Source organism: Felis catus, chromosome C1 (genome assembly GCF_018350175.1).
Source record: "Felis catus isolate Fca126 chromosome C1, F.catus_Fca126_mat1.0, whole genome shotgun sequence".
NCBI classification, from domain to species: domain Eukaryota; kingdom Metazoa; phylum Chordata; class Mammalia; order Carnivora; family Felidae; genus Felis; species Felis catus.
The window spans coordinates 107,812,636-107,840,590 of NC_058375.1; the positions used below are offsets into that span (position 1 = coordinate 107,812,636).

At 46.6% G+C, this 27,955-nt stretch overlaps 1 protein-coding gene across 8 annotated transcripts; it reads right to left on the reverse strand.

Annotated features, from left to right (window-relative positions):
* Nucleotides 1-2,456: 2,456 nt before the first annotated feature.
* Nucleotides 2,457-27,056, reverse strand: PGLYRP3 (peptidoglycan recognition protein 3). 8 transcript variants are annotated; one of them, XM_045033546.1, is made up of 12 exons: nt 26,949-27,056; nt 24,633-24,787; nt 17,614-19,333; nt 16,428-16,669; nt 16,098-16,193; nt 14,841-14,948; nt 13,812-14,013; nt 11,152-11,270; nt 9,850-10,002; nt 8,413-8,611; nt 4,881-4,999; nt 2,457-4,625 (listed from the first exon to the last, which is right to left on the reverse strand). In XM_045033546.1, the coding sequence occupies exons 5-12, from the start codon at nt 16,144-16,146 to the stop codon at nt 4,447-4,449; spliced, it is 1,128 nt and encodes a 375-aa protein (XP_044889481.1). In that variant the 5' UTR covers nt 16,147-16,193; nt 16,428-16,669; nt 17,614-19,333; nt 24,633-24,787; nt 26,949-27,056; the 3' UTR covers nt 2,457-4,446. The 8 variants fall into 8 exon arrangements, with proteins under 8 accessions (XP_044889481.1, XP_044889484.1, XP_044889483.1 ...); XM_045033549.1 differs by lacking the exon at nt 26,949-27,056 and adding an exon at nt 26,691-26,904; XM_045033548.1 differs by lacking the exon at nt 26,949-27,056 and adding an exon at nt 25,854-26,289.
* Between the last annotated feature and the right edge of the window lie 899 nt (nt 27,057-27,955).

A 27,955-nucleotide genomic window follows, 5' to 3' on the forward strand; every position in this document is an offset into this window, starting at 1 on the left:
GGCTCTGTTGTGATCTGGTTTGACCCCAGGTCAGTTTCCTTCTGATCCCCCCATCTTCACACCCTGGCTCCTTCCCCCTCTCCCACCCTCCGTGTGATGAGCCAGTGGAAGGGACCCCATCCAGGACAGACCAAACACTTGCCACTTGCTCCAAGACAAGTCATTAAACAATCACAGCACTTGTTCCCCCTTGGAATTCTGCATGTCTAAAATGTTTACCAAGCACTTACTATGCACTAGGAAGAGATACAGACATGAATGGGGGAAACATGGTCCCCACTCTCATAACTCATAATTTAGTGGGTCAGTCAGACCATATAAAACATATATACACATGGGTACACACACAGATTTATAATTATGTAAAAAATAATTACCAATGAACAGAGTGCCAAAGAAGAACCGAATAGGAGAATCCTAATTTGGGGCCTCAAGAGATGGATTCTGAGCAGAAGGAACTCAACGAGCTGAGCCTGGAGGTTGAGTTAAGAAATTTCCCAGCTCGCCGCACATACAGACAGCTGCATCACTCTTGGGTACCAAAGGGCTCCCAGACACCCTGAGAAGGAACTACCAGCTCCCTACCATGGGGAGGCACTTCTTACTCTAGCCTCTGCAGAAAGTCCCTCAGAAGTCCCTGCCACACCTCACAGGACCTCCCACCCCCACCTACCACTCTTCCCAGATAATAACACCTTCCCTTCTCTCCCAGCCAGCATTTCTAATTAAGGCCTCGCCCTTAGCCCTGCCAGGCAGAACCTGCTGAGCCAGAAACACCTGTCCCGCCTCTGCTTCTGTGTGGCTCTAAGCTCTGGAAAATGTGTGCATTCCCCAGAGCCACCTGGCAGCCCTGGGACAGGGTGGGGTGAAGTGGCAGGGGTCTACAGTCCCAGACCCCTTTTGGCTGTTGCTTTCATGCTGCCATATTCTGCATGCTGGAGAAAGCAAAAGAGAAAAGGGCAAAAGCAGGGCAGACACAGAAGTAGAAGGGCAGACAAAGAAAGAAAATGAGAAGCACTGAGGAGAGAAGGGGAGGCAGCATGAGAGAAGGAGAAAAAGAGACAGGCACAGGTGGGAGGAAGACAGATACAAAAGAGAGAGGAAAACACAAAGTGGGGAAGAAAGAAGCCAACGAGACAGTGGAAGAGCCAGGGAGCACAGGTGGGGGCTAGGCAGGGGAGTGGCCACCCCCAACCCTGGCTGTGGCCTCCAAGTGAGAAGGGCACAGAAGCCTCCAAGAGTAGTAAGGGAACTTTGGTGGTGAAGAATGTTTTTCCCCAACTCTCACTGATGGGGATGGGGCACTGGAAGGTGGGAGCAATGAATGGCCTGGAATGAAGATGGAAGGAACCTGTGAGAAATCTAATGGGCTGCAACAGTGGGTAGTTTCAGTCAGTGTGAAGACATGGGGATTTTCCAGTCTGACAAATATCTCAGGCCCAGCTGAGGGAAAAGCAGCCACCCTCCCAGACTGGGAATGCTGCCTGTGTTCACTCAGCCCTGCCCGGGGGAACTCCTGCCCTTCCCTTCTTGCTCAGAGACAAAGGTGTCCTCAGTGTGCTCTTGGAGATCCTGAGCCCTGACAGGTGAGGCACAGCCTGGAGAGTCAGGGTTGGGAGGGAGAAGGGGGTGAGCTGTGATGAGCAACCACGAGCCCCAGGTAAAGTTCATGGGCACTTGGGGGAGGAAAATGTGACTTCTGGTCTGAAGAAGCAAGAAGCCTTCTGGAAGAACTAGCCTGAATAAGTGTCTTAAAAGCTGGTGGAATTGCAGTAGTCAAGAGCAGGGCAAGGACAGCATGGGCAAAGGCTCCAAGATGGGCAAGCCCAAGAAGCGAGCCCATACCTTGACCACTTGGGCTCATTCTATGGGAAAAGGTAACTTGGAGTGAGATTGTAGAAAGCCCTGGTTGCCATGCTGAGTTTTTTATGTTACCCTGTCAGGAAGGAGGGACCATAAAATGATTTTGACCAGAAGTATGAAGGAAATGGTGCCATGCTCCTTCTTTTCTTTAACTCACTGAATGAACTTGAACAGGTCGTCTGGCCCTTTTGGGTTCAGTTTTTAATAAAATGTGGGACATTAGCCAGATTAGTATTTTATTCTGGAATCAAATAAAACTTCATTTGGCTTTTCCCCCCCAGCTTACAGTTGTTGAAAACAACTGTCAAGATGACCTTTAGAGCCCCTCACAACCTGACAGCCAGACACTGTGAAAAAGGTGTCCCTCCTTCACCATGGACTCTGTCAGACCTGCCAAGGCCTGTGTGCCCCAAGCTTCAGGCCAGCCTGCTCTCCTAGGGAGTGCCAGACTCCTGGGGGCTGCCCCAGCTGGTGCCTGCAAAGGCACATCCTTCCTGCTGCAAATAGGACTAGTAGATACTGAAGGAAAGAGAAAGTTATTCTCTACCCTCAAGGTCTTTGCTGGGCTAACAATTAAATTCACAGGACACAGATTAACAGTAGGAAAAAAACCAAAGTTTTATTAAGTGTGCACAGAGGTCCAGGAATGAAATTAAGACCAAAGAAATAACCATGCAGGCAGTTTTTACACTTTTCAGACAAATAGACAATAAGTCTGTGAGGTATTGACAGGATCAAGAAAACTTAACACTGGGAGCTTCAATTCGTAAGGGATTCTAAACAGATTTTGGGCCCGGGTGGTAAATTAGTAAAAAGTAACAAGCGTTGTTATACAGCCTCCTCTCTTTCGCTCCTGCTACAGGGAGGGTACCTTTCACATGGGAGATGTATTCCTTCTCTCAGGGGGGCGGAGGAGGGTCTGAGTGTCCTTCTTGCACAGGCTGTCTCTGAAGTGACTTTATTAAATGTTTGTTTATTTTTGAGAGAGAAAGAGAGCACGCGAGTGAGCGTGCAAGTGGGGGAGGGGCAGAGAAACAGGGGAACAGGATCTCAAGAAGGCTCCATGCTGACAGCAGAGAGGACTCTGATAGAGAAACTAGAGAAACCTCGAGATCATGACCTGAATGGAAGTCGCCACTTAATGGACTAAGCCACCCAGGTGCCCCTGACGTGACTTTCAGTTAAAATAATCAGTATGCCCAAGAGGCACACTTTGGGACAGCCTGCTCTTGACCCCTACACAAGCTATTGCCTGGGACAAAGTCACAGCAATAGCAACAAGAATAACCATAGCTCCACAAAGTTTAATGAAAACATTATCATATGCCAACCATGAGGTCTTAGACATCAACACATTTTAATTCACTTAATCCTCACAACAATCCTCTGATGTGGTGAGGGGGTACTATGAACCCCGCTTCACATGATTAAGGGGAGTTGGGAAGAAATTTTCTATACCAAGGACTCAGAAGAGCCAACTGAACAGAATGGGCTGCCTCAGAATTTGCCGTTAAAAAAGCATTTGACAGCTGAGTGCTCTGCTTTTACTCAGATTGTGTGGGTGAGACCAATAAAAGTCAATAATATGGAGGAGACAGTAATCCAGACCATGCAGTGTTGTTGATTTGAAGAGGCCTTGATGAGTTCTGGGGGAGATGGGGAAGTCTACAGCCCTGTAGACATAAGGCCAGCGGGCACAGGTGGGCAAGGGAAGGCTGCAGGCACAGGTGGCTTGTGTAGACACAGCCCAGTTGGGCCTAGAGGACTACTGTCTGCCCTCGGGGAACTTGGGGTGGACAGGACACAGGACCCTAGTGGCACCATTATAGATAAGCGACAAGAGCTGCCTCTGAGCCTCAGACTGGGAGGGGCAACAACAGAGAGAGAATGGCAGGATGGGGGACAGTCCCAGAAGGTGTCTCCAAAAAGAGGGGCTGGTGGAACAGATTGGAAAGGGAAGCAGGGACTTGACACACACATTTGTTTATTCATCCACCTCTCCAACAAACATCTATTGCACACACAAGACTCCAGACGCTGCTGAGGAATCAAGGACATGGGGGCAAATAAACCTGGAGAGCCTCACAATCCAGTGGAGAGAACAACCACACCTGAAAGCAATGAGCCCTAAAATAAGGGCTGCATCCACATGGGGACAAGTGGGTGTGTGAGCAGAGAGGGGCTTTGGGCCTTGACCTGGGTCCTGGGTGAAGCTTGGGGGCTGCTGGCGGGTGGTGCTAGGGGAAGGTACATGGGGCAGAGGGGCAGCCAGAGAGGGAATGAGAAGTCAAACAAGGATCAGCCCATCTTCCCACCTGGCTTAGGAGCTGGGCGCCCAGGGGAGGAGAAAATGAGAAGTGAGGAAGGTGGGGCTCACTCAAAGGCTGGGTATGCCCAGCTCTAGGGTTTGGGGCTGCTGGCGGGTGGTGCTAGCAGGAGAGGATCATCCTAACCTGAGAAAGGAGGGGCAGGATGGGGCTGACATGGAGGGGACACCAGGTGTTGAGTTAGGATAGAGGGTGAGGACAGGGGAGACCTAGTAGCCCGGTAGGAGAAGCAATCTCAGAAGGAGCAGGGGCTCCTTCAGTGTTTGAAATGAGGCCAAGTCTTAATGATGTTGTACAAAGCTTTCCCAGGAGACAGTGTATTGACAATATCACTGTGCCCCACCAACAGGTAGTTGGGAGTTAAATACCCCTTGTCCACTGCACACTGGATCAGGTTCTGGGCTGCCTCCAGGGCTGCAGCATTGGGCGGCTTTTCTGCAAAACACATTTTCCCATCAGTTTTAGGGTCTTAAGGTTACATGCTTAGGGAAGGGACAAGCTCCTAGATTCCAGTCTCCCACTGTCCCCACCCCTACAATACCTACCACTACCATAACCAACAAATAAAGCTGAAATGTTCTAAACACACTGCCAGGTACCTCAATGTTGCCTTTTCCCCCATGCTTCCCAGACATTGTATATTAAACTTCATCCCCCTAGAATGTTCTCTGCTTCATGCTCAACCCTTACCTACAAAGTTGCCTATGAAGGCAATTCCTAAGGCAATATCATTGTAGCCATAGGTGTGAGAGCCTTGGATGTGCCAGCCAACTCCTTCATACACACCACCATCCTGTCCCACCAGGAAGCTGGGGTTGGACAAAGGAAAATAGAGAAAGTCACTCTTGGAAGGAGAATTAGCTTCATTCACCCCTTAAATCATTAATTCAGTCTTTCTTCCATTTATCAGGTATAGAGTGAACGTCTCTTATGTGCCAATGTGTATGAGACCAAACAACAACAGCAACAACAACAAAAACTCCATAATCGCTGAACCCAAGAAGTGAAGATAATCGCAAGCAATAACAGCAACTTCCTCCCATTCCAACATGGTTTTGTTCCCACAACTCCACTGAGTCTGACACCACCAAGGTGACCAATGACTGTCTTGATACTAGTACAATGGAAACTTGTTTTTGTTCTGGTTACATTGACCCTGTTAGCCACACTCTTCTTTAAATGTTCTCACCCCAGCGCTTCCAGGAGCCCACACCCTCCTATTTTCCTCTACTCTGCTGCTCCCCCCACCTAGGGCTCTCTTCCATCCACCTCCTTTTCCTAAAATATGGTGCTCCTCAGGATTCTGGCCTTCCCCTTCTCTCTTGTCACTCAGCATATTCTCCTGGGACAGTTGCCCAGTCCAATGGCTTTAATTACTATCTATAAAAATCAACATGTCCAAATGAACCCATCTTCTGCAATTTTCTCAGCCAAAAAAGTGGACATCATCTTACTGCCTCCCCCTCTCTCTCCCTCTCCCAGTCCCATCCAATCATTGGTCATGGTTTATCAGGATACGTGGCTATATCTCTGACCTTGATTCCTCCATTTCTCTATGCCAACTGCTATCATACTGCTCCCAGTCACCATAACCTGTTGTCTGGATTACTTCAATAGCTCCCTGCCCAGAGGTTTACCTCCTTCTAATCCATTCCTGAAACAGCACCTCAAGTGCTTTTGCTAAAATACAAATCCAATCATTAGGCATGACTTCCAGTTGCCTTTCAAATAGAGTCAGTCTGTCTGAGTTCTTCTGATATGGTCCCTGTTGGCTTCTCCAGCCTTACCTCTCACCAGTCCTCTTGCTGAAATGTATTTCTAGATATGAATTAAGCTCCTTTAGTTCCTCAAGGATATGCCCTCTCTGGACCCCAGAGAGCATGCTGCTCCCCTTACCTGGAGCACTCCTCACCCTTATTTGCCCCACTAATCCCCATTCCTTACCCACATCAGAGCCTTGATACCCCTCCCTCTGGAAGCCCTTTCCTATTACTGCCAATTCCACCAAACTCTTGTTAGAAGATCATCCTCTGCATATCCTGTTCCTTATCTGTCACAGTGTCTAACATGAAGGATTGTCATTACTATTCACTGTCTTCTCTGTAGTACTCCATGAGGGAAGGAGCCATATCTATCTTGCCAAGCACCAGGCACATAGCAGACACACAATAAATATTGGTTAAAATGTTAGAAAATGGTGATCAAGAAGGTCCTAACTGGAGCCCATTCAATGTTAGAGATAACACACCATGAGGCTGGAGTGAAAGGGAGATACCGTAAAATCAAGGAATGAAGATGAAGTCCTTGAAGACTGAATGAAAAAGGAAAACTAACATTCCCTGAGCATTTGCCATTTGGAATTTCCAAATTTATGAACAACTCTCTCGTCTGTGCTAATTAATCATAGCAAGGCTGTGGGAAATCCTGCAAAATGCAGCAACTGTTTCCTCCTGTTTGCAAAGGCTGCTTTTAATTTTTTAATTAAGTCTTTAATTTTAATTTTGGTACATTTAACATATAGTGTTATATTAGTTTCAGTTGTACAAAATAGTGATTCAACAATTCTATACATTACTCAGTGCCCATCATAAGTGTACTCTTAATCCCCACCACCTGTTTTACCCATCCCCCATCCAACTCCTCTCTGGTAACAAACCATCAGTTTGTTCTCAATAATTGAGAGTCTGCTTCTTTTTCTTTTGTTTATTTTTTTGTTTCTTAAATTCCACTTAAAATTGATTAAATACCTAAATGTGAGACCTGAAACCATAAAAATACTATAAGAGAGCATAGGCAGTAATTTCTCTGATATCGGCCATAGTAACATCTCTCTAGATATGTCTCCTGAGGCAAGGAAAACAAAAGCAAAAATAAACTATTGGGACTACATCAAAATAAAAAGCTGCATAGAGAAGGAAACAGTCAACAAAACTAAAAGACAACATATGGAATGGGAGAAGATATTTGCAAATGACATATACAATAAAGGGTTAGTATCCAAAGTATATAAAGAACTTATACAACTCAACACCAAAAAAATAAATAATCCAATTTGAAATAGGCAGGAGATATGAACAGACATTTCTTTAAAGAAGACATCTAGGGGCGCCTGGGTGGTGCAGTCGGTTAAGCGTCCGACTTCAGCCAGGTCACGATCTCGCAGTCCGTGAGTTCGAGCCCCGCGTCAGGCTCTGGGCTGATGGCTCAGAGACTGGAGCCTGTTTCCAATTCTGTGTCTCCCTCTCTCTCTGCCCCTCCCCCGTTCATGCTCTGTCTCTTTCTGTCCCAAAAATAAATAAACGTTGAAAAAAAATTTTTTTTTTTAAATAAAGAAGACATCTAGATGGCAAAGGCTACTTTTAAAATGGGAGTTAAAAGGAGAACAGCAACCAGCCCAGAATGACACATATGCAAAAGACACATATCTATCTGAGACTATGGTTTTATTGTAACTAAGTCATGGATGAGTAATTGAAATTTATCATATGCTAAACCTAAATTCTTTCCATGAAAATTCCAAGTCATCTTCCAAGTGGCTTCTGCCATTCCACTAACTTAATGTGTTTCTTTATTATAGATCTGGCATTAAAGGAACCAAAAAAGAACATTTTTACTTCACTCTGTATCTTCAAATAGATAAGGTATTATTGTTCCTGTTGCAGAGATGAGGCAAAAGAGGCCCAGGAAGGTGAAAAGTTTGCGTATCTATAAAATGGAGTAAACTATACCAGAGTTATTATAGGATTCTAACATCAGAGGGAGCAAGTTTGAGGTTGGGCCAGAGTAAGGTAGGAGGTGAGTAGGGCCTGTGACCCTGAGTGGTTGGAAGGGATTGCATAAAAAGGCACAATCCTCCAATGGCCTTCTGTAAGGGTCTCATGGTCTTGCTTTATCATTATTGTTGTTAATGTCTTTTCAGAGTCTTCCCAACCATTCATAGAGAATATGCCCAGGAGAGATAACTAACCCTTAGCTATGATCTAACTGATACTCAGTCCAGAGACTTGCTTGAATAAAATGTGATGTTTTATGTGAAGCACCCACTACCAAAGAAGGGTTCAATAAATATCAGTTCCTTCCCCAGCCTTCCTCCTACAGTCCTGAAGAATAGAAGGGCATGTTTTCTTTTCTTTTTTAACATTAATTTATTGTCAAATTGGTTTCCATACAACACCCAGTGCTCATCCCAACAAGAGGAGGGCATGTTTTCAATCCCACTTACTGATATCCAATGTCACAGAAGTGCTGTGTGTCCATGTGGAAGGATTGTATATCTCGGACACGAATATGGCAATCCATGGATACATTGCAGGTTGTACCAGCGGTGTGGATGATGATGACATATTTCGCTGGGAGGCTCATTTTAGGGCAGTGTGTCTCTCTGGCTTCCCATACTGACCGTGAAATGATGTTGGGGCAAGCTGTGGTAAGGTAAAAAACCAAGAGCATGGGAACACACCTACTTATGGGCAAACTTATAACTGCAGGCTGGATTCCTTCTCAGTCTCCCCAACCTCTGGCACCCATTGCCACTTCCTGATGTAAGCTCAAGCTTTGGAATTTAGGAAAGTCCAGACAGGAACTTTCTGGGTCATGTGCCTGGAGCTAAGGGACAGAGGCAAAAATTTATAGGTTCTGATAACAACTGTGGAAATCATTATATGAACATAAGGGGAAGGACTGTTGATTGTACAGAGGCATGGCCATTTTATTCAAAAGACAAAGTATGCCTACCTGCTTGATGTATTGCCTACCTACTTGATATATTGCACATTTATGCAGGTGTGTGGACCTATGAAACAGGACAATGTGAAGAAATCAGCTGTGACTCTGAACTGATCATGTGTATATGGAAATAATTCAAAATATATAAAAAACTCTACAAATGCTAAAAATATCATTATTGAAGATAGCATCCATCTGAAAGCCAGAAGCATTTTATTAAAAACTTAGTTTAAAAAAAAGCTTAATAAAAATATCCTTGAGTCCAAGAAAAGGTCCACTCTAGCAGAAAGCTAGATATATTGTACTGTTTTTAGGTCACTGCTTGCTCACTCCAAAATAGCACATGATTTTTATTACCCTACTTCTTGGAATATTCACTCTGATGTCAGTGTTATCTGCTGACTCGTTTTTCTCGGTGTGTGGTCATGCTGCAGGATGGCTGGGTTTTGCTCTTAGAATGCTGTGTGTGTGTGTATGTGTGTGTACTCACCTGCTATACACAAAACTGTATAAATGTTTACCCCATCCCATTATCATGTTTCCTTTTTCTCCATAGTTTTGATGCAATCTGACATCATATGTATTTTACTTGTTGAGTTCTTCATTTTCTGTCTTTCTTCACTGAAATGTGCAGATTTGTATATTTGTTCACAGCTGTGTTCTCAGTTCCTAGAATAGTGCCTCGTATTCAGTTAATATTTGTTGCTTGAGTGAAAGTGTGTGCACATACATATTGCTAACAAGAATGGTCTCACGGCTATATCACACTAGTGGGAAGGAGAGGAGGCCAGGAAGCTAGCCTGTCAGAATTTTTTGGATCTCAGCATGAGGTGTTCTTGATCCAAGAAGCCAGTGAACACCAATAGGACACAGCATTCCCTAATGTGGTTGAGTGATAACTGGCAGGAAGGTGAGGCAAGATTGAGGGTCTTACCTTTCCTAGGCATCACTGGCTTTTGAGGGACCAGACAGACCTCTTCATTCAAGATGAGTAGCTGAATATACCTGGGTGACAGATGACCCTTCTGGATGGCATAGGATATCAGGTCCTCTGCAGCTGATAAGGCGGCAGGGCTTAGACTGCTTCCTAAAAGAGGATAACTGTCAGCAAGACATTCCATCCTGATCTAGACCTGGGAGAGGATAAGAAGTCACCTAGGTCTGAATAACTGATAGATTGGAAGACAGGAAACAAATCCAGTAGCCAAAATGGGGCCTAAGAGGCAAGGAGCTACTTGGACAGAGCTCTTAGAAGCCAAATTGGTGACCTCTTCCAATTGCCAAACTAGGACCTTATTTATACTCCATCTCTAGGTGAAAGAGCTGGGCAGCAATTAAAGCTACATGCAAAGGAAGGCCAACTTGACTAAATCAGGTATGCCTTAGCATGCAGGAAAAGGGAACAGAATTTAGGAACTCCCACAATCAGGCATGTGGCAAGTGCACTTTATATCCATTAACTCATACAATTCTCACTGAAAACCTCCAAGATAAATGCTATTCCTAGCCCCAGTTGGCAAATGAGGATCCTGGCAGGTTCCAGTTATTCACTTACTAGCTCTTAACTCCATTTTTCTCTTGAGCTCTCCTCTGTTTCGCAGGGGCTAGAAACCTCAAACTACATTTCCCAGACCTCATTGCTGCCAGCTCTGGCTGGGTTCTGCTGTTCCAGCAAGAGAGAAGCCATGTTTTTCTGCCTCTGCCATCCATAGGTATAGACTCAGTGCCATACAACATCAGACTCCAGAAGTGATGGTAAGAACTGAGAGCTTAAGCGGTGTCAGTGGTGGCTTCAGCTACCAAACAGGAGTGCAGACCAGAGAGGAAGAAGAGAACAACAAAAAAGCTATATCATAGAATCCAAGGGAGAAAAGAACTCAAAAGAAGGGATGGGGCACCTGGGTGGCCCAGTTGGTTAAGTGTCTGACTTCAGCTGAGGTCATGATCTCACAGTTCGTGGGTTTGAGCCTTGCATCAGGGTCTGTGCTGGCAGCTCAGAGGCTAGAGCCTGCTTTGGATTCTATGTCTCCCCCCCCCCCGCCCCTCCCCCAGTCATGCTCTATTTCTCTCTCTCAAAAATAAACATTAAAAGAGAGACAGAGAGAGAGAGAGAAGGGTGATGGTTAGAGAGGACCAGTATGTTGTAGACTGGAGAGACAAGAGTGTTAAGACAAGGGAGTGGAGGAAGAGAGTGTGGAAAACTCTCTGGCAGAAGGTCCAAGGGGACAACCGTTACCTATCTTATTGCCAAAGAAGGCAATTCCCAGGGAGATGTTGTTGTAGCCCTGGGTATGCATGCCTTGGACATCCCAGCCGACACCTTCATACACCCTGCCATCGTCCCCAATCAGGAAGCTGCAGGGCAAGGAACATGGATTTAAAGGCAAATTAAAGACCTCTCACCCACCCTCAGAGTGGAAAAGTGTTTTAAACGCTCATCAATAAGTACTATGTTTTAATTACCTAACAGTGGGACATAGATAACCCATTTAAATTTCCAAGAGATGTGGGAATATACTTTAAATTATGTTGTGACTTAGCTTACTTGTGTGTCCCAGAACCTCACTTTAAAAATACTCAGTTGGTGGGGCGCCTGGGTGGCTCAGTTGGTTGAACGTCCAACTTCAGCTTAGGTCATGATCTCATGGTTTGTGAGTTCGAGCCCTGCATTGGGCTCTGTTCTGACAGCTCAGAGCCTGGAGCCTGCTTTGGATTCTGTGTCCTCTCTCTGCCCCTCCCCACTTGTGCTCTGTCTCTCTGTCTCTCAAAAATAAATAAAGGTAAAAAAATTTTTAATTAAAAAAATACTCAGTTGGTTCTAGGGTGCCTGCGTGGCTCAGTCAGTTAGGCATCCGGCTTCGGCTCAGGTCGTGATCCCCCAGTTCATGGGTTCGAGCCTTCATCCGGCTCTGTGCTGACAGCTCGGAGCCTGGAGTGTGCTTCAGATTCTGTGTCTCCCTCTCTCTCTTTCTGTGCCCCTCCCCTGTTCATGCTCTGTCTCACTCTTTCTAAAAAATAAATAAACATTTTTAAAAAATTAAAAAAATATATTCGGTTGGTTCAAAGTGGAATTCAAATGTGTGACTCTTAAACACCTGAGAACATTATTTCAACACTTTTCCAGGGCAATGAAAACTCATTCATCCTATTTTTTAATTATAGGAGAAAGCACATGAACATTTAAAATAAACAACTGGAGGGGTGCCTGGGTGGCTCAGTCGGTTGAGCGTCTGACTTCAGCTCAGGTCATGATCTCGTGGTTTGTGAGTTTGAGCCCTGCATCGGGCTCTGTGCTGACAGCTCAGAGCTTGGAGCCTGCTTCAGATTCTGTGTCTTCCTCTCCCTCTGCCCCTCCCCCTCTCATGTTCTGTAATTCTCTCTCTCTGTCAAAAATAAACATTAAAAAATAATAATAATAAATAAAATAAACAGTTGGAGTTCAGGAATCCCTTAATATTGGCTTTATCTTCAGTTTCTCCTTAGGAATACCTGTAAGCTCTTCTGTATCACAGAAATTTGTTTAGAATATTCCTTTTTTTCAGTTTCTTTTAAAAACAATATATCTATTATTTTGCTCTACCTCCTGCCTCCTTTCTGTCTCTCTAACTTTCTTACTTTCCACTTCCCAACTACACTCTTCAGAAATTATGTTTTCACAGCTCTTGCCATATTCTACTCTTAATAGACTGTGAGTTTCCATAGCAAATGGAGCACAGAAAGAACACTTTCTCAAGGATGCCTAAAGGCCCTGAATGGAGGCGAGCCCACCTCCCACCCTGCACTGACATGGCCTGGGGATCAGGTGGGGCCTCAGTATGCCCACTGATCTGGGAAGACTTTGCTGCCCAGACTTTCAGTAAGTATCTCTGTCACTCTTCAGCAGCCTTTGGTTAGTCCAGTGTGAACTGTCCCTTATGGCAACACTCAGCTGTACCATACAAACTGGAGATTATGTGTGTCTATATACACATCCTCATAAAAAATTTTTTTAAGTTTATATTTATTTATTTTGAGAGAAAGATAGTGGGTGTGCATGTGGAGAGGGGCAGAGAGAGAGGAAGAGAGAGAGTCCCAAGCAGGATCACCACTGTCAGTGCAGAGCCCAATGACTGAAGCTCGCTCCATCTCACAAACCATGAGATCATGACCTGAGCTGAAAACAAGTCAGATGCTGAACCAAATGAGCCACCCAGGCGCTCTTATCCTCATTATTAAGGGGGAAAGGAAGAGTTTCTGGATCTCCACTGGTAATCCTGAGTGGACACTTGATACACAACCTCAGGATCTCTCCATGCATCATATTTGTTTTAACATGGGGCTCTCCCCTCTCGATCCCCACCACCATTCCCTGTGAGATCAGACCTCAGTGTGACGTGGCCCTCCAAGGAACCCAGTGGGAGAATGCTCCTCACTGTCTTTGTGTAGACTGCTGGATCAGTAGGCAGTCTGGAAACAGCTCTAGGTCCCACTCCTTAACTTAACAAATTCTCTGTCTTCTCTAGACCATGGCATCCGTACCTTTGACACAGGGGGTGGTAAAGTTCTCCCATTCTCTCACCCATTCCTCAGAGTGGATGGGAGGGCCTAGGTAATGCTTGTGAAGACCTTTGTAAACTGTAATATTCTACATGCTCCATGGGCAACTGTAGTTATTACACAACCTCCCTTACTTATTCCAGAATCCTCCAGTGTCTGAGACCATCTTTGAATAAATGGCTCTGAGCCATCCTTCCTAAACACCTCTGAGGATTCTGGATTTTGTTCATTTCTTTTAACATTTTTTTATTCATTATAAAAGCAACATGAATGGGAAGATGGGAAACTAGATGAGGGAAATTGGGTGGCCCCCTCAGAGGCAGACTTGAATGTGGCCCCAGGACCCACCCATTTGCTTACTTGTAGACCACGTCGCACCAGCCTTTGGTGTAGACAGAATGGGACTGAAAGCCCCGAAGCCTCTGACTGCAAACATCCTGCTCCTGGCACTCCATCCCTGTGAGCTGGTTCATGATGACATAGGCCACAGGTTGTGTCAGCTGGGCCCTGCAGGTCTGTGATCTCGCTCCCCACTCCTTGCGGGAGACAATGGTGGGAGCTTCTGCAAGGGGACCACAAGATGGCATACAGCAAGCACTACTATTTCTTCTGCAGGCCTGGGGGAGTCCCCTGGATGCCTCCACCACCCACAGCCCCCCTTCTTATCTCCATAGCCTATTCTGGCTAAAAGCAGTCCCCATGCAGACTCTACATCAGCATTAGAAGTAAAGCTGTCTTGGTTTTCATACACTCCCTCATTGTATATCCTAAAGGACAAACCCCCCTCAGCCCTACCCTGGCCTGCTTTGCACTTCCCACCTCCAGAAAGTAGCCCCTGTGACACTCTGTGCTAACCATGGGACTCTGAGCTGCCATCTCTTAAAGCACCCCAGTATGAATGCATTGTCCTCACTGGCATTTGCCCTGGGTCTCTGACCTGTCTATTGTCTGGGCCTCCCCTCAGAACGGTGACTCTCTGAGGAAAGCTCTGTTTCTCTCCTCAGATTCGAGCCCTTAGAAAGTTCCCTGAGCATCAGGTACATGTCTTTCTCCCATGTGAAAATGCACTGTAGACAGGGCTGAGAGCCCTGCACAGGACCCCAGGACCCCTGAGGACTCACTTACTATCTTTATGTTGGAAGCATCTGGGAGCTTTCTGAGGGATAGGGTGTCTCTACCCTTCTACTGACAGCTGGAGACTGGGGGCCTTGTTCTTAGTCCCTGGGTTTTCCCTCCTTCCTGGAACCCACCTTTGCCTGAGGATTCATGACAATCCATGGGAACTTTGTGAGATTCAACCCCACCTACCAACCCAGCCCAAGTATAATTAAGTCCCGAGAAACACTTCTGGCTACCTGAGGATCCTTAGCTAACCCCAAACCACCTCACCATTTTGACCCTTGTGAGTGAGCTGAGAGATGCCAACAAAAAAGTCTAGAAGTCCCTCTGATAATCCTCTGGCTTGGGTTTCATTCCAGGAGAACAGTGGAGAATCCCCTGCAAAGGAACATTGCACTTAGTGCTGGTCCTTGGAGAATACTTGGACCAGTGAAGAGGAATAGACTCGACATCCCCACCCCAAAGTCCACAGCCTCTCCACTCCCCCAAGTCCCCTGACATCTTCTAGGAAACAACACAAAAGAGAACTACAGATGTTTCTGGCTTCACCCCACCTCTGCCTCCCACATCTGCCCCAGTGAGACCTTCATGCCCTCCCAAATCCCCTCCATTCCAGGGGAATTGCCATCTCTCCTGCCCCCTTGTCTGAGCAGCTCTAGCTCTCCTGGCTCATCTACATACCTTTGTTCAGATCAGAGGGTCACATACCAAGGTGGTCATCATTATTTGGTAGTAACATGTACACATGTATCAAGCATGTATTGATCCAGACAAGGTTCTTGAAATACAGAAATTTGCAGATTGTTGTGACTGACCTCACAAACTAGATTTTTGAGATGGGATTAGCTGAGGATTAGTCATCATCAACATGCCTCATTCTCCTCTGCCTGTTTAGTACCAGAGATCATAGGAGCAAAACCTACTAGAACCAGCAGTGTCACCAACATCACCTCCCACAGGGCAGCTCTATAGTTTACCAAGCACTTTCAAGAGCCTTACCAGATCTGTGGCTTAAAACACGTATATGTGATAAGCAAAGAAAATTAACCACTCCCTCAACACAGAGGAGAAACTAAGGCTCAAAGAAGTTAAGTTACTTGTCTAAGATGATATGGGTTTAAGCCATGGGCTTGGTTCCAACCTAGGCTGTCTGACCCAAGCTGCGTTCACTGCCACTATACTTGGTGACCTCTCCAAAGCTGTCAGATGACCTTGGATAAGTCACTGCTGCAATGGAGCCCAGCTCGTATCCTTGTCTGTAAGTCAAGGTCACTAAGGGCCTCCATTCTGTCCTTCTGTGAAATCATCAAGGAGCAAATTCATGACCATGAAACTAAAGCCAAGGTGTGCTGGGCAGACTGAGGAGACTACTGAGGACTGGCGCCACTCTCAGTAGGGCAGGGGACACCTGAGCTAGGCTCTAATGGGGAGCCAAGGACTGGCCAGAAGGAACAATCAATGAGTGATAAGGAGGATGACTTACAATTAGTACGAAAAGCACTTCTGACCCAATGAAAGAAAACTCACCCCAAGCCCCAAAATCCCAAGCAGGGAAAATAAGAAGCCACAGCAGCATCCTCACGTGGTCCCAGGGTGCCAACAGGGTTAATGTGGACCTTGGCCCTGGAAGAGATGTCAACAGTTAACCCAGCTGTGCTCACTCCTCAAACAGGGTACCCACCCCACTGCATGGCACTCCTGCCTGCCTCTCAACCAAACTGAGAGCCAGCACCTGCCTAGAGGTCTCAGGGTCCTCAGCACAGAGCCTAACCCTCAGCAGGTGCTCAGTAAAGTTGAGGGTGCTAGCAGCTCTTGCCCAAAGTTACCCAACCAGTAGTGGCAGATCAGGATTCATACCCAGGTATGTCTCCACAGCCTCTGCCTGGAACTTCGCCACAGTCTGTCCAAGTTTTTGATGCTGGAGATTCTCAACGTGGGCCCAAGAGGTTAAACCCCAGTATCTCTGTGGTCTCTTCTGGCTGCAGGAATCTTTTTGGCTCTCTTGGGCAGAAATGAATTGCTTGCTTATGCTCAATCAAAATGAAATACCAGTTCCCCAAGATGACAACAAAACATCAACTTTTCTCCTGGTTATCCTACTGAGAAATGAGAGAGGGAAGTTTCAGATAAATGAGGTATATCATTGCCCTCCAGAGTCTTTATATTATAATCAGTAGTCCCCAGATGGAAAATGTTTAGAACCATGTTTTAAGACCTGCGCATATAGGAACTTCCTGGATCAGGACCAGCAATCTCTTGGTTAATAATACCCAGTATTCCATTCATTTGGGAAAAACTGTCACTTAAGAGGAAATGAGCCAATTGCAGATGAGAGTAGGAAACATGTGGGAAAGTGTCAGCCTTCCTCTTTAGCCAAATGAGAGGTAAGGATTAGCTTGTCCAATATGGAGCCCTGTGGCTGGCCTCCCAGAAAACAGGTTGGCCTTTTGCAAAGCTATTTAGAAACCAGCAATCAATTCTGGTCAACAGAAGGTTTGGATCCTGGTCACTTGCTCATGGTACTTTCCCAACCATGAGTGTTTAAGTGGCAAATGTCCTGAGCTTGTCACATCACACAGCTGAAATTACAAGGCTTGAGCCCAGCCCCTCATCACACCAGGGCAGAGACTAGTGGCACCTCCCACCCCCACCTCCAATCACAACCCTGCCTGGTGCCAGAGTTCATCTGCCTTGGTTCACACTGCTATGCATTCTGTATCCTTAAAATAAAGATGCAATAGCAGAATAAGGACCAAGTGAAATATAATCAATAGGGATTCAGAGCTAGACAGAAAGGAAAGAAATTGAGTAGAGTTAACTCCAGGACACACAACCTTGGCAGGAAAGATCCAGGCATGGTAGAACTAAACTCATTTAGTATAATTTAAAATAGAATTTTTTTATTTGGAGGAAGAGTTCAAAAGGGAAGATCAAGGAACTTTCTCCACCATATTAATATTTTAGCCAGATAGAAGAGTCCAGTCCCTTCCAAGGGAGAGGGCTTCTCAACAAGGAACACACTCACACTCACACTCAGAAATACCTATGGGTCCCGTGCTGTCCCAGCCCCACAGGTCAGGGTACAGGCAGCCCGCCCTTCATTGGCTGGCAGTTCTTTCCTTCAGACTTGGCTTCTGGCCCTGCTCTCCTCCAGCTGCCACCTCCCAGGCCTTTAGGACGCCTCTCACCAGAGGGCACTCCCTCCCTGGTAAGGGAGCACCTGGGTCCTGGCTTTCTGGATAGAAGAAGAACACCTGGGTTCCTAATAGAAGATGAAGAGGGGACAGAGTTCTGAGGCTTCCAGGAGGCTCCGTGCAGGGCACCCAGAGTAACTGGGAGAGACCAGACTCAAACTGAGAGCAAGGCGTCACCCTGTGAATAAGCCCAGGTTCCGCCTCCCTGGGAAAGAGCATAATTGCCCAAGGCTCCCTGAGCTGCTTCCTCATCCCCAGCCTTTGGGAAGCCCAGCCAACCCAACATCTGGGAACTTCTTGGCCTTGAGTGGGTCAAACTTTGCTACCCTAAGATACGCCTTTTTGGCATATTGGTTATTCCAGGCTGGCTATTTTATAAGGAAATACACAAGAGCCATGAGAAGTTCTGAAAACCAAGAAGTCACACTTTTGTAAGAGACACTTACATGAATAGGGAAATCTCCACTTGTAAGGGTGTCTCCTTCAGCACTAGGATGCAGGTGTGACTGTCAATCTCCAGAAGCTGCTATCACTGGAGAAAGCAATAACTTATATCTGCTTAACTTTGCCCTTGTTTGCTGTACTTTTCCTGGGAACCTCCCACAACTGAATTCCTGCCCCCAACATCTTTTGTCTTTAGTTAATGATGGTATTTAAGGTGATGGCTTTGGCCATTTCAGGGAGTTACTCAGTTTTCCTGGGGCTCTGCCATGTATATACAGGAAGTATACAATTTCTTAAGCTTTCCTTGATTTTCTCCTATTAATCTGTTTCATGTCAATTTAATTTTTAGTCCATTTAATGAACTTTGAAAGGCAGAGGAAAACTTTTCATCCCCAACAAGACAGACCTGCTCCAGGAGTGTCAAGGTTGTGGATGGGGGCCACTGCCCCACCCTCCTTCCACCAGGGCCACCTGCACAGGTAGGATGGAGGCAGAGGAACAGAAAGGTACATTCCAGAAGGCACAATGTGCTATCCACAATGTGGATATCCACAATGTGCTATCATCACTAGTACTTATTTTGGCCCATGCATCCACCAGCCCCACCAAGAACACCTGGTCCCTCACCCACTCCAAGCTCACTTCCCATGAGGGGAGTATCTCTGCAAGGACCTGCATGGCTCTCACCTCCCAGGGGGTGGGGGCAGCCTCCTGAGACTGCAGAAAGGACCCTTCTGAGGGAATGCCCCAAATCCAGACGGGTGGCCCTTAGTGGGACTGCAGTCTTGCTCTCAGGCCTGTGGGAACTGGAAAAGCCCCCTCAAGGGGGGGTCGCACAAATAAACCACTTCCAAATGCCATTCTCCCCATTTAACCGACAAGACCCAAGGCTGGGGAGAAAGGCCCCAGGAGCAGTGTGAAAGAGAGCAGGGGGCTACTTTAGCTGTAGTCTGGGATAATACTATAGGGACCCCATCAGTTTCCCAAACTTTGCTGACTTGCTGTTTCTCCTTACCTCTGCTATATCCCCACCTTGACTAGTAATAAAGTTCTTGCAATGAGAAGCTCACCTCTGGGGCATCCAGTTCCACAGTTGAGGAGACTGGTCCCCTTCTGCAGGTGGGCCTGCAAATGAGAACGTCAGGGATGGGATTGGAATCTTGGCTGGTGAAGGAGGGATGGGAATACTAGGCAGTGGCTGCCAAGAGGAAGCAAGTAGCACCCAGGCAGCGAATACTTAGGGCTAAGGGGCCCATTCTGTATGATGGCATCAGGAGGGAGAAAGAATGTGGGCTGTCCCTCTCTGGTTCTGTGCATTTAGGACTAAAATGCTAAGTTCTGAATGACTCAGGTCCAGTTATCCTCCCCAGCCACACTCACCTCTCTTGGCCAGAGCAGCTCCTTTCCTGAATGTTCTCTGAACATAGTTGTCTCAGGGAAAAGTTCTTGTGTGACTGCATGGTGAGCTGAACTAGCCACTTTTTTTCATGTAGCACCATTTCAAGTATATTGAAAGAACAATTAACAGCCAAACCATGGATATTCATATATGTGTGTGTGTGTATCTATATATCTATATCTATCTATCTATCTATATATATGTGTATGTATATATCTCAGACATCTCAAAAATGAACAGAGTGTACCTTTTACTTCAAGGAAAACAACGAATGAAATTTGTTAGCAATAATGAAATTGGAGCTTTCAAACAAAAATTAGACTTTTGGAAAATTTGTGTTGGCTATCATGAGTTTGACAGTCTCCCAATACTTTAAGACTTTTCTGATAAGATCAGTGATGATATTAATTTATCTGATTTATATATGTACATATTAAAGATTGAAATGTGTCAGCATTTGGAAAGTGTGGATAACTCAGTGAATCAATATTTTTCAGTGACCAATATATGAACTTACAAAATGATGCCTGAATAAAGACCCATTCAAATTTCACAATAGACAATGGATTTCAATGTAACAGAATACAAAGGACTCATTGATATGGTTTCAGATTCTACACTGCAACTAACCTTAAGAAACCTCTACTTGTTGAGTTTTGGTGTCTTATCAAAGAAGAATATCTACACTGATTTTTGAAGACTATTAATATATTCCTCCCCTTTCCAACTACTTATCTGTGTAAGGTTGGATTTTCTTCATATCTTCAACCAAAACAACACAGAAAACATATTGAACGCAGAAATGAATATGAGAATTCAGGAGTCTTCTTTTAACTCATGCATTAAAGAGGTATACAAAAATGTAAAAAGTGATACCACCCATTTGCTTTAAAAAATAGTATTTTTCATTTAAAAATGTGTTAATATGGGTTTAGTACACTAGTGTAAGTGAATCAGTATTTTGACTTTAAAATTTCTGATATTATACATATTAATACACATAACCCACATAAACAAAAACTCTTTGGTATCTTCAATATTTTTTTTAGTGTAAAAGGGTCTTGAGAGCCAAAAGTGTAAGAATTGGGATCCAAGGAATGTCATGGGCTGACCTGTAGCTGGTAGGCCACAAGGGAGCAGCATGCTGTGCAGTAATTCCAAACGGGCCTCCCCACATCCCTGTCCACTGCACCTCCCACTTCTTTTCTTTCCTTTTCTGCACTCTCCTGGGAGGCACAACCTCTCAATTACAGGAAGTAATCTTCTAAGCATGCGTTCCGTCAAAACCAAGGCAGGCACGTATAATTCTGCAAATGTTTATCAGATGTCTCAAATGCAAAGCTTATCATCCAAGACTGGGTAAATATGCGAACCCCTGCTCTCGAGGAGTTAATAATCTGGTGAGGTAGGCTGTCATAGGATCAGCGTCTAGGGTGATAAGGGATATGCCTAATCTCAAGGCATAATTTGCATAAACGAGCATATTTTTCCTGAAGGCAAAGCTGGAAGATACTGGATTGTATTTCCAGGGCAGTACAGGTCAGCTAGGCAGTGATTCTTCCAGTAAGAGACCCTTGGGTTCTCTGATTCAGAAGAGTACTTGACCTGATCGGGCAACAAGTCCAAATAGGACTGACTGTCGCCAATTTGCAGCTGCTGCCTCAGGGTCATTTTCAGGGAATGACCTGGGGACTGTGAATTGAAATCCTGGGCCCAAGGCCCTCCCTACCTTGCAAGCCCTCTGAACTGTCTTGCAAGCAGGTGAGCTCCAGGTGAGACCAGTAGCCTCTGAGGCTGAAGTCACACATTTCCCATTCTTGGTCGGCTTTCATCCATTTTTTGTTCACAGCAAGTCTCCCCAAGATGGGGTGCATGGGCCCCAAAATGGGAAGGAACTAACCAGCTGTGCCCCCACTGCACCACCCGCAGGCCTCCAATGGAGGCTTCATGGTGCAATGACCTAGGGTTTGCTCACCAAGTGGCCAGAGCAGGGCTTGTCACCAGGTAGGCACCCATGAAGGATACATTCTGCCATAGGGCCTGGGGTGGAGTACTAAGAGCTCTACTGTGGACTCTTAAGTCTTCAGTCTTAGAGGAACCCTGGGATGGGGTCAGGTGAAAAGTCTTTCAAATTGGCTGCTCTTAACAACCTTTATTATTCTAGCAGCTGTTTAGAACCAGGTAAAAGTTCTATAGATGTCTAGAGGGCTTCACCTGGAAAGACAATGGGTTTCCTATTCGGAACACGGCAGTGCAGCAGCCTCAGTCTGAGTGTGTTGGTGGCAAGGAGAGGAGTAAAAGGGAAAGTTGAAGAGGAGAAAGAAGGTGAGGGTAGGCAACCATGAGTAGGAGGAAGAGGGAGAGAGCAAGGGAGGGAAAGAAAGGGACAAAGGACAGAGTGAAGGGGGAGGGAAGGAGGAGAGAAAGAGGGAGGAAGGAAGGTAGAGAGGGAGACTGGTTCAATTCTAGCTGCTACTGACCTCAAATGCTGAGATTCAACTATAGCACCGCAGGTCATGGGGGGCATGTAGTGGTCATGGTATAGCTGGTGTGGGGTTTGGAACCTTGGTAGCTTGGGTTTGAATTCAAATTATAACAGAGAAAGAGCTCCCTATGCAAGTGTGTGTGGTTCTGCCTTTTGGGCTTGGTGGCTTCCCCTTTCTGCCCAAGGAGCAGGAGGGTGAGGTAGTGTCATGCACACACTAATAAGGCTCACACACAGAATTGTGTCTTTCCACGATGTCAGCTTTATTCGATCATAAAGCAAAGTTAATCACTATTATAAAGCAATTTCAGGGTTCCAAATTCAATGACATTTCACCAAGTGATTAAACTTGGCTTCTTACCCAACACAGAGAGCAGAACATAAGACAAACCATACAACAAACAAGATGACAGAAAGTGTAGAAGCCAGTCTGTGGGCATGCAGCCCTCTGGCCTTGGTCCGGTCCAGGACAGTTCATGCCACTTATTGCTTATTATGTTTAAGCAGTGAAGGATCGCAGTTCTGTTTGAGGATCAATTGGGCAGAGCTGTCAGCAGTAGCTGCCTTTTTGAAGTGGTCTGACATAGAGAGGTCATGTCTGAAGAGTCTGACAGTTTGCTGTAAAAATCCTCTCCTTTTTAAAGGGATTTAATCAGTCTTGCCCCCTCCTCTGTTTCTAATTATTGTCAGTTCTGGGGTGTCAGCTGATGCTGGTCCTAGCAGTACCTCCTAGCTGCAATATCTTTAACTGCTTGTGTTATTGCTTGACCCAGGCCCCTGCTTGAGTGAGAGATCCCATTTTGCTCTCTACAGGTGGAATTAGGCACAGCTTTCAGGGGCCCCCCACGGCCTGGAGTCAGCAGCCACCCCAGCCCCTTCCCTTTTCTGACTTCTCACTTCTGGGCCATTCCCAGGTCGGGGAGGGGCAGGAACCCTCCCTGTAGGAGCCTCAAGGGGTCTTTTGGTCCTTCTCATTTGAGGCGGTTGCAAAGAACAAGGACTCTATTTCCCTGGCCAGGCTGTGTGTGCTCATCCAAGACCCCGGGCTGAGGTGACCCAAAATAGGCAACCTCCTGTCACTGCTCATCTCTGTCCCAAAAATCCAGGGGTGGCCTGTGGCGGTTGTTGGCTTCCACACCCAGCCCAAATATCTTTCAGAGTTGAAGTTGAGCAAAAATAGTGTGGAAAGGAATAAATAAAATTATTTCTATTTGTGGAAGGCATCCTCCTATCTAGAGAAAAATCCCAAGTACTTCACAAACAAAAATGCTAGAGTCAATAAACTAATTCTATAAAGTTGCAGAGGACAAGATAGACAAAAATCAGTTGTGTTTCTCTACACCAACAAAGACCAATTTGAAAAGGAAATTAAGAAAACAATTGCACTTACAATAGCACCCCAAACAATAAAATATCTATAAATGAACTGATTCAAGGAAGCAAAGACTTTTACAGTGAAAACTATACAACACTGCTGTAAGAGATTAGAGAAAACTAAAGAAATAGCAAGACATCCTGTGTTCACGGATTAGATTTTATGGAGTGAAGGCGGCAATACTAACCAACGGGGTCTACAGATTCAAAACAAGTCCTATGAAATGTTTTTCTTCTGTGTTTTCTAATGGAGTGAAGGGGGCAATACTAATCGACAAGGCCTGCAGATTCAAAACAAGTCCTATGAAATGTCTTTCTTCTGCATTTTCTATTGCTGTCAACCCCTTGCAGTACACTTCTCTTCAGGCATTGTGGTTTTCATCGCTTAACGTGAGATTGGGTCTTTTTCACACTTTCCATTTACCTGTTGAACATTCTGAACTGATGGAATACAATTATAAGAAACACCTTAATGTCCTCCTCTGGTGATTCTCATACCTGTGTCAGCTTTGGGTCATTTTCAGATGATTGAACTGTCTCCTCATTAAGGGTCATTTCCCCTGTTGCTCTGCACACCTCAAAATCTTAGATGGAATGGCCAGTGGGAATGTTACCTTGTTTGGTTGCTGGATATTTTTGTGTTTTCTATAATCCTGAGCTTTGATCAAGGATGCATTTCAGTTACTTGGAAACAGTTTGATCATGTCTGGTGTTACTTTAATGATTTTTCAGTGGTCCTGAGCAGTGCTCAGCAGAGGGCTAATTAGGAGTTCCCAACACTGTGGCAAGACCTCCCTGAGTCCTCCTGCCTCGTGAGTGAGGGGGGTTACTTTTTCCAGTCTATCTGTTGGCAACAGGCTGTATTTCCAGTGCTGATGTACAGGCTCTGTTCCCTCTAATCCTTTCACAAGATTGCTCCCTGACTTGCTGGAGTTGGCGCCCATGGAGGCATAGAGCAGGACTGTGTTGCACACTTAGGGCCCCCCAACAGCTCTTGCTAATTGACTTTCACAGCTCTGCCCTCCCCACCACATCGTCCTGTGGACTCGCAGCTCAGTGTCCTCAACTCCACATAGTACACTGGGCTCCTCTTCAGTTTCCCCTCCCTGAACCTTACTTGGAAACTCTCTCAAGGCAGCACATATGTTGTGTAGGGCTTGGCTGACCTGTGTGTTTCCAAGTGTCTGGAATTGCCGTCCTCTTTTGCCTGATGCCCAGTCTCTTGGAAATCTGCATTTTGTATATCTTGTGTGGTTTTGTTTTGTTGTTATAGACAAGAGAGTAAATCCAGTTTCTGTGAGTCCATAATGGTGTGGTTCCCCTAAGTGAAAACCAAAGTTGGAAACCATCAATGTAAATTCTCAATAGAGACTTTTACAGAGTAAAAGCCACAGCCCCAGTGAAAACGTAAAGCCAGAAAACCCTTAAAACATATATTTACAAATCAATGCAGGGTTGTAAGGACAGTTTTTACTTAAGCCTGAGAGCAAGCACAGGGCCCACCACCTTTTGTCCCAGAGCTGATGGTGAAAACCTATCCTTTGTCCATGTGGCCAGAGTTGCCATACCTCTTTAGAGGTGTGTCAATCTCATTAAATCGTATTCTCCTGAAAGTCTTTTAAGGAAGGCCCAACACAAATGCTGTGGCCTGATGGAAAGTCTGGGTTTTGTCTTGAGTTTTCTGGGGATTGTTGTACAGGTAACAGCCAACCCCAACTAACTTCTCTTCTCTGGGAAGAGACACACAACAACTTCACCAAAGTTACACTTTCTTTCCTCCTAAAAGTGAACCCGTTTTCTTTACTGTCAAAAAGTAATTAGAAAACTACAAAAAGAAAAAAGGGGGGAAGAGCTATATATACCCAAAGGCTTTATTTTTATTAAAATAAGACAGAACAAAGAAATTCAACAACTTTACAGAACCAAGTTTGATTTCCAAATCCCTAACAACCAAAAAAAAAAAAAAAAGCATAAACTCAGCACACTTCTGTCACAAGACACACAACCAAGTTGCCCACTTTTAGGGAAATAACTGGCACAACAAAACGCAATGGAGAAGCACAGAAAAACTACCTCCAGGGGTAGTATCTGTCCTGACTGGGTAGCATAACCGCAATTTCCTCCCACCCCCATAGCCTCACATGCCTGACACTGAACACACACGGTCACTGCCTCCCTGCACCCCAAAACCCTCTGCACCCACTCCCGTCTCAACCATCCTCACCCCACACAAGTCTTCCTCAGACAACCCAAGCAACAGCTCTGGGACTTCCACAGCCCCAGGAATTCTACCGCCCAGAACGGCCTGATTTACATAAGGTCACGCCCCATTCATGACGCAACAGGCCTCTCTTCCCCCTCCCCTCTTCCCCAGTCGCTCTCCCTACCGCTTCCCCCCAAAACCAGCGCGGGATGATTCAGCGTGGAATTGGGAAGATCTCCATGACATTTCCAAAGCAGGGTCGTCGACTGCGCCAGGAGGAAAATGAGGCCCGACCTACGCGTGACCCACACTCTAAATGGGCCCTTGAGGGCGGAGACAAAGCCTGACCCGCAACCTCCCATGTGTCCTCCACTCAGCCCCCCGGGGAGACCACTGCACTGAGGGGGTTCGGCGCCTGGGGCCTCCTGGGACCTAACCCTAACTCTGGCCAGGGTTCTGGCCCTAAGGATGTCTGAAAGATCGGATGGGGGCCAGTGACCAACGGGAAAGATCTCCCCGTGGAAGCCACATTTTCGCCATGACATTTCCACCCCGGGATGGAGCTGTAGGAGGGGATCCTGAGACGTTGTTCAGCCTGACCAACCCCCCCCCCCCCCCCCCCCGCCGCCAAACGTTTGGCCCTTACTTCCAACCCTAAAACTGACCCGCACCCGCGCATTGGGCCAGCCAGCACCACTACCCCCAAAAATAAATATGCAAAAATGTAAAATCTCCTTACCAAAGACAAGGTTGAAACGAACTTGAATCATTTAAATACAAACTCCGTCCTGAACGTTACTCTAAATTATCCTCTACATAAAGCAAATGAGAAATTGAAAATGAATCACAAACTAAAAGTAAGCGAACAAGTGAACAAAAGTAGAGGAGAAGGACCATTTTGGTGCTTACTCACTAAGGATCTCTGACACTGGGAGGTAAAACACTTGAATTAAAAGAACAAACCAAACAAACACGGCAAAACAAACACCAGAACGCATCTGACATTTTAAACACCGATTACCATAAGAAAGCGCGAATGCAGTCGGGACAGTTCCACATTTAGGAAACTACGCAGGGATCACTAAGTCCAAAATGCAGTGAAAAAGCCTCACTCTAGGAAGTATCACGTCCTTGGTTCCACTATCTCTTACCAAAAAATGTACTGTGTTCTCAACCCGCCCCAATACAGCCTCACAGGCCTCACACTGTACAGACACGGTCACTTGCCTCCCCGCACCCCCAAACCCTCTGCACCCACTCTCGTCTCAGCCCTTCTCACCCCACACACGTCTTCCTCAGACAAGCCGAGCAACCGCTCGGGCATTTCCACAGCCTGTGGAATTCTACCTCCCGGAACGGCGCCCACCGCGGCCTCATTTACATAAGGCCACGCCCCGTTCAGAATACAACCACCCCGTTTCACTCCCCGCCCCTCTCCGCACCACCCAGCTCTACACACCCGGTCTCCCTGACCCCAGCTCCCCTCCCACCGGGATCTCAACTCTGATGCTTCTCCTCCTCCTCCCGCCCCCCCGCCTCCTTCCTCTCCTTGCGGGTCTCCTCCGTCTTCTCCCCTCCACACTGATTTGCTTACAGCTAGTCTTCCCTCTCCCTGCAGCTCCCGCCCCGCCCCCTCCTCCCGTCGGGGCGCTCACGCGGCGCCCAGCACTAGGCCGACTGCGCTCGCCTGAGAGAAACCCGAGGGAGGACGTCCCCCCGCTGGAGAAGCGCCCACACACCTCGCCCTCTCTCTCTGCTCAGAGCCCGGTTTGAAGGAGACATAATGCGATGACTCCACCTGAGGGGCTCAGCCCCCAAGCCAGTCCCCCCGCCCCCCCGTGCCTGGACACCCGCGCTAGGGGAACCGAACGTCTGGCAGCTCTGGGCGCGCGAACCCACACTTGCGGGCTGAGAACTGCCGCGGCCTGCATCTGCACAGGTGCGTTCGCGGGGCGGGGCCGCGGCGCCCCCTCGTGGCCGCCCGGGGGAGGCGCACCAGGATCCCTAGGTTGAGGCGAGGGAGGGTCCACGAAAACCTGCCTTGAACTCACTTAGACCCTCCCCCGCCCCCAGAGGTCACAGCAGAGGTTAGTGGGGTCCCGGCGCCCCACTCTGCCTCCGCCTTCCCTTCCTCCTCCGCTGCGCGCTTCCCCTTGGAGGAGATTTCCGCCAGCAAAGTCCGCCTTCCGTGGGGAAAAGCCAGGTCTGGAAAACAAAGCAGCACCTACTCGGAAGAGTCTAGTCCTGGGGCAATTTCATGGTCCTGTCCCGCGCGCTCTGGTTTCT

Excerpts from the sequence above, each read along its gene's own strand:
- PGLYRP3 (XM_019837874.3), bottom strand. The coding sequence starts at position 16,146 with ATGCTGCTGTGGCTTCTTATTTTCCCTGCTTGGGATTTTGGGGCTTGG. Across the intron at positions 10,003-11,151 it reads CTTCTTTGGCAATAAGATAG|GAAGCAGTCTAAGCCCTGCC; the intron begins GTAACGGTTGTC and ends ATCCTCTTTTAG. Across the intron at positions 5,000-8,412 it reads TTCTGTGACATTGGATATCA|CTTCCTGGTGGGACAGGATG; the intron begins GTAAGTGGGATT and ends GTCCAACCCCAG.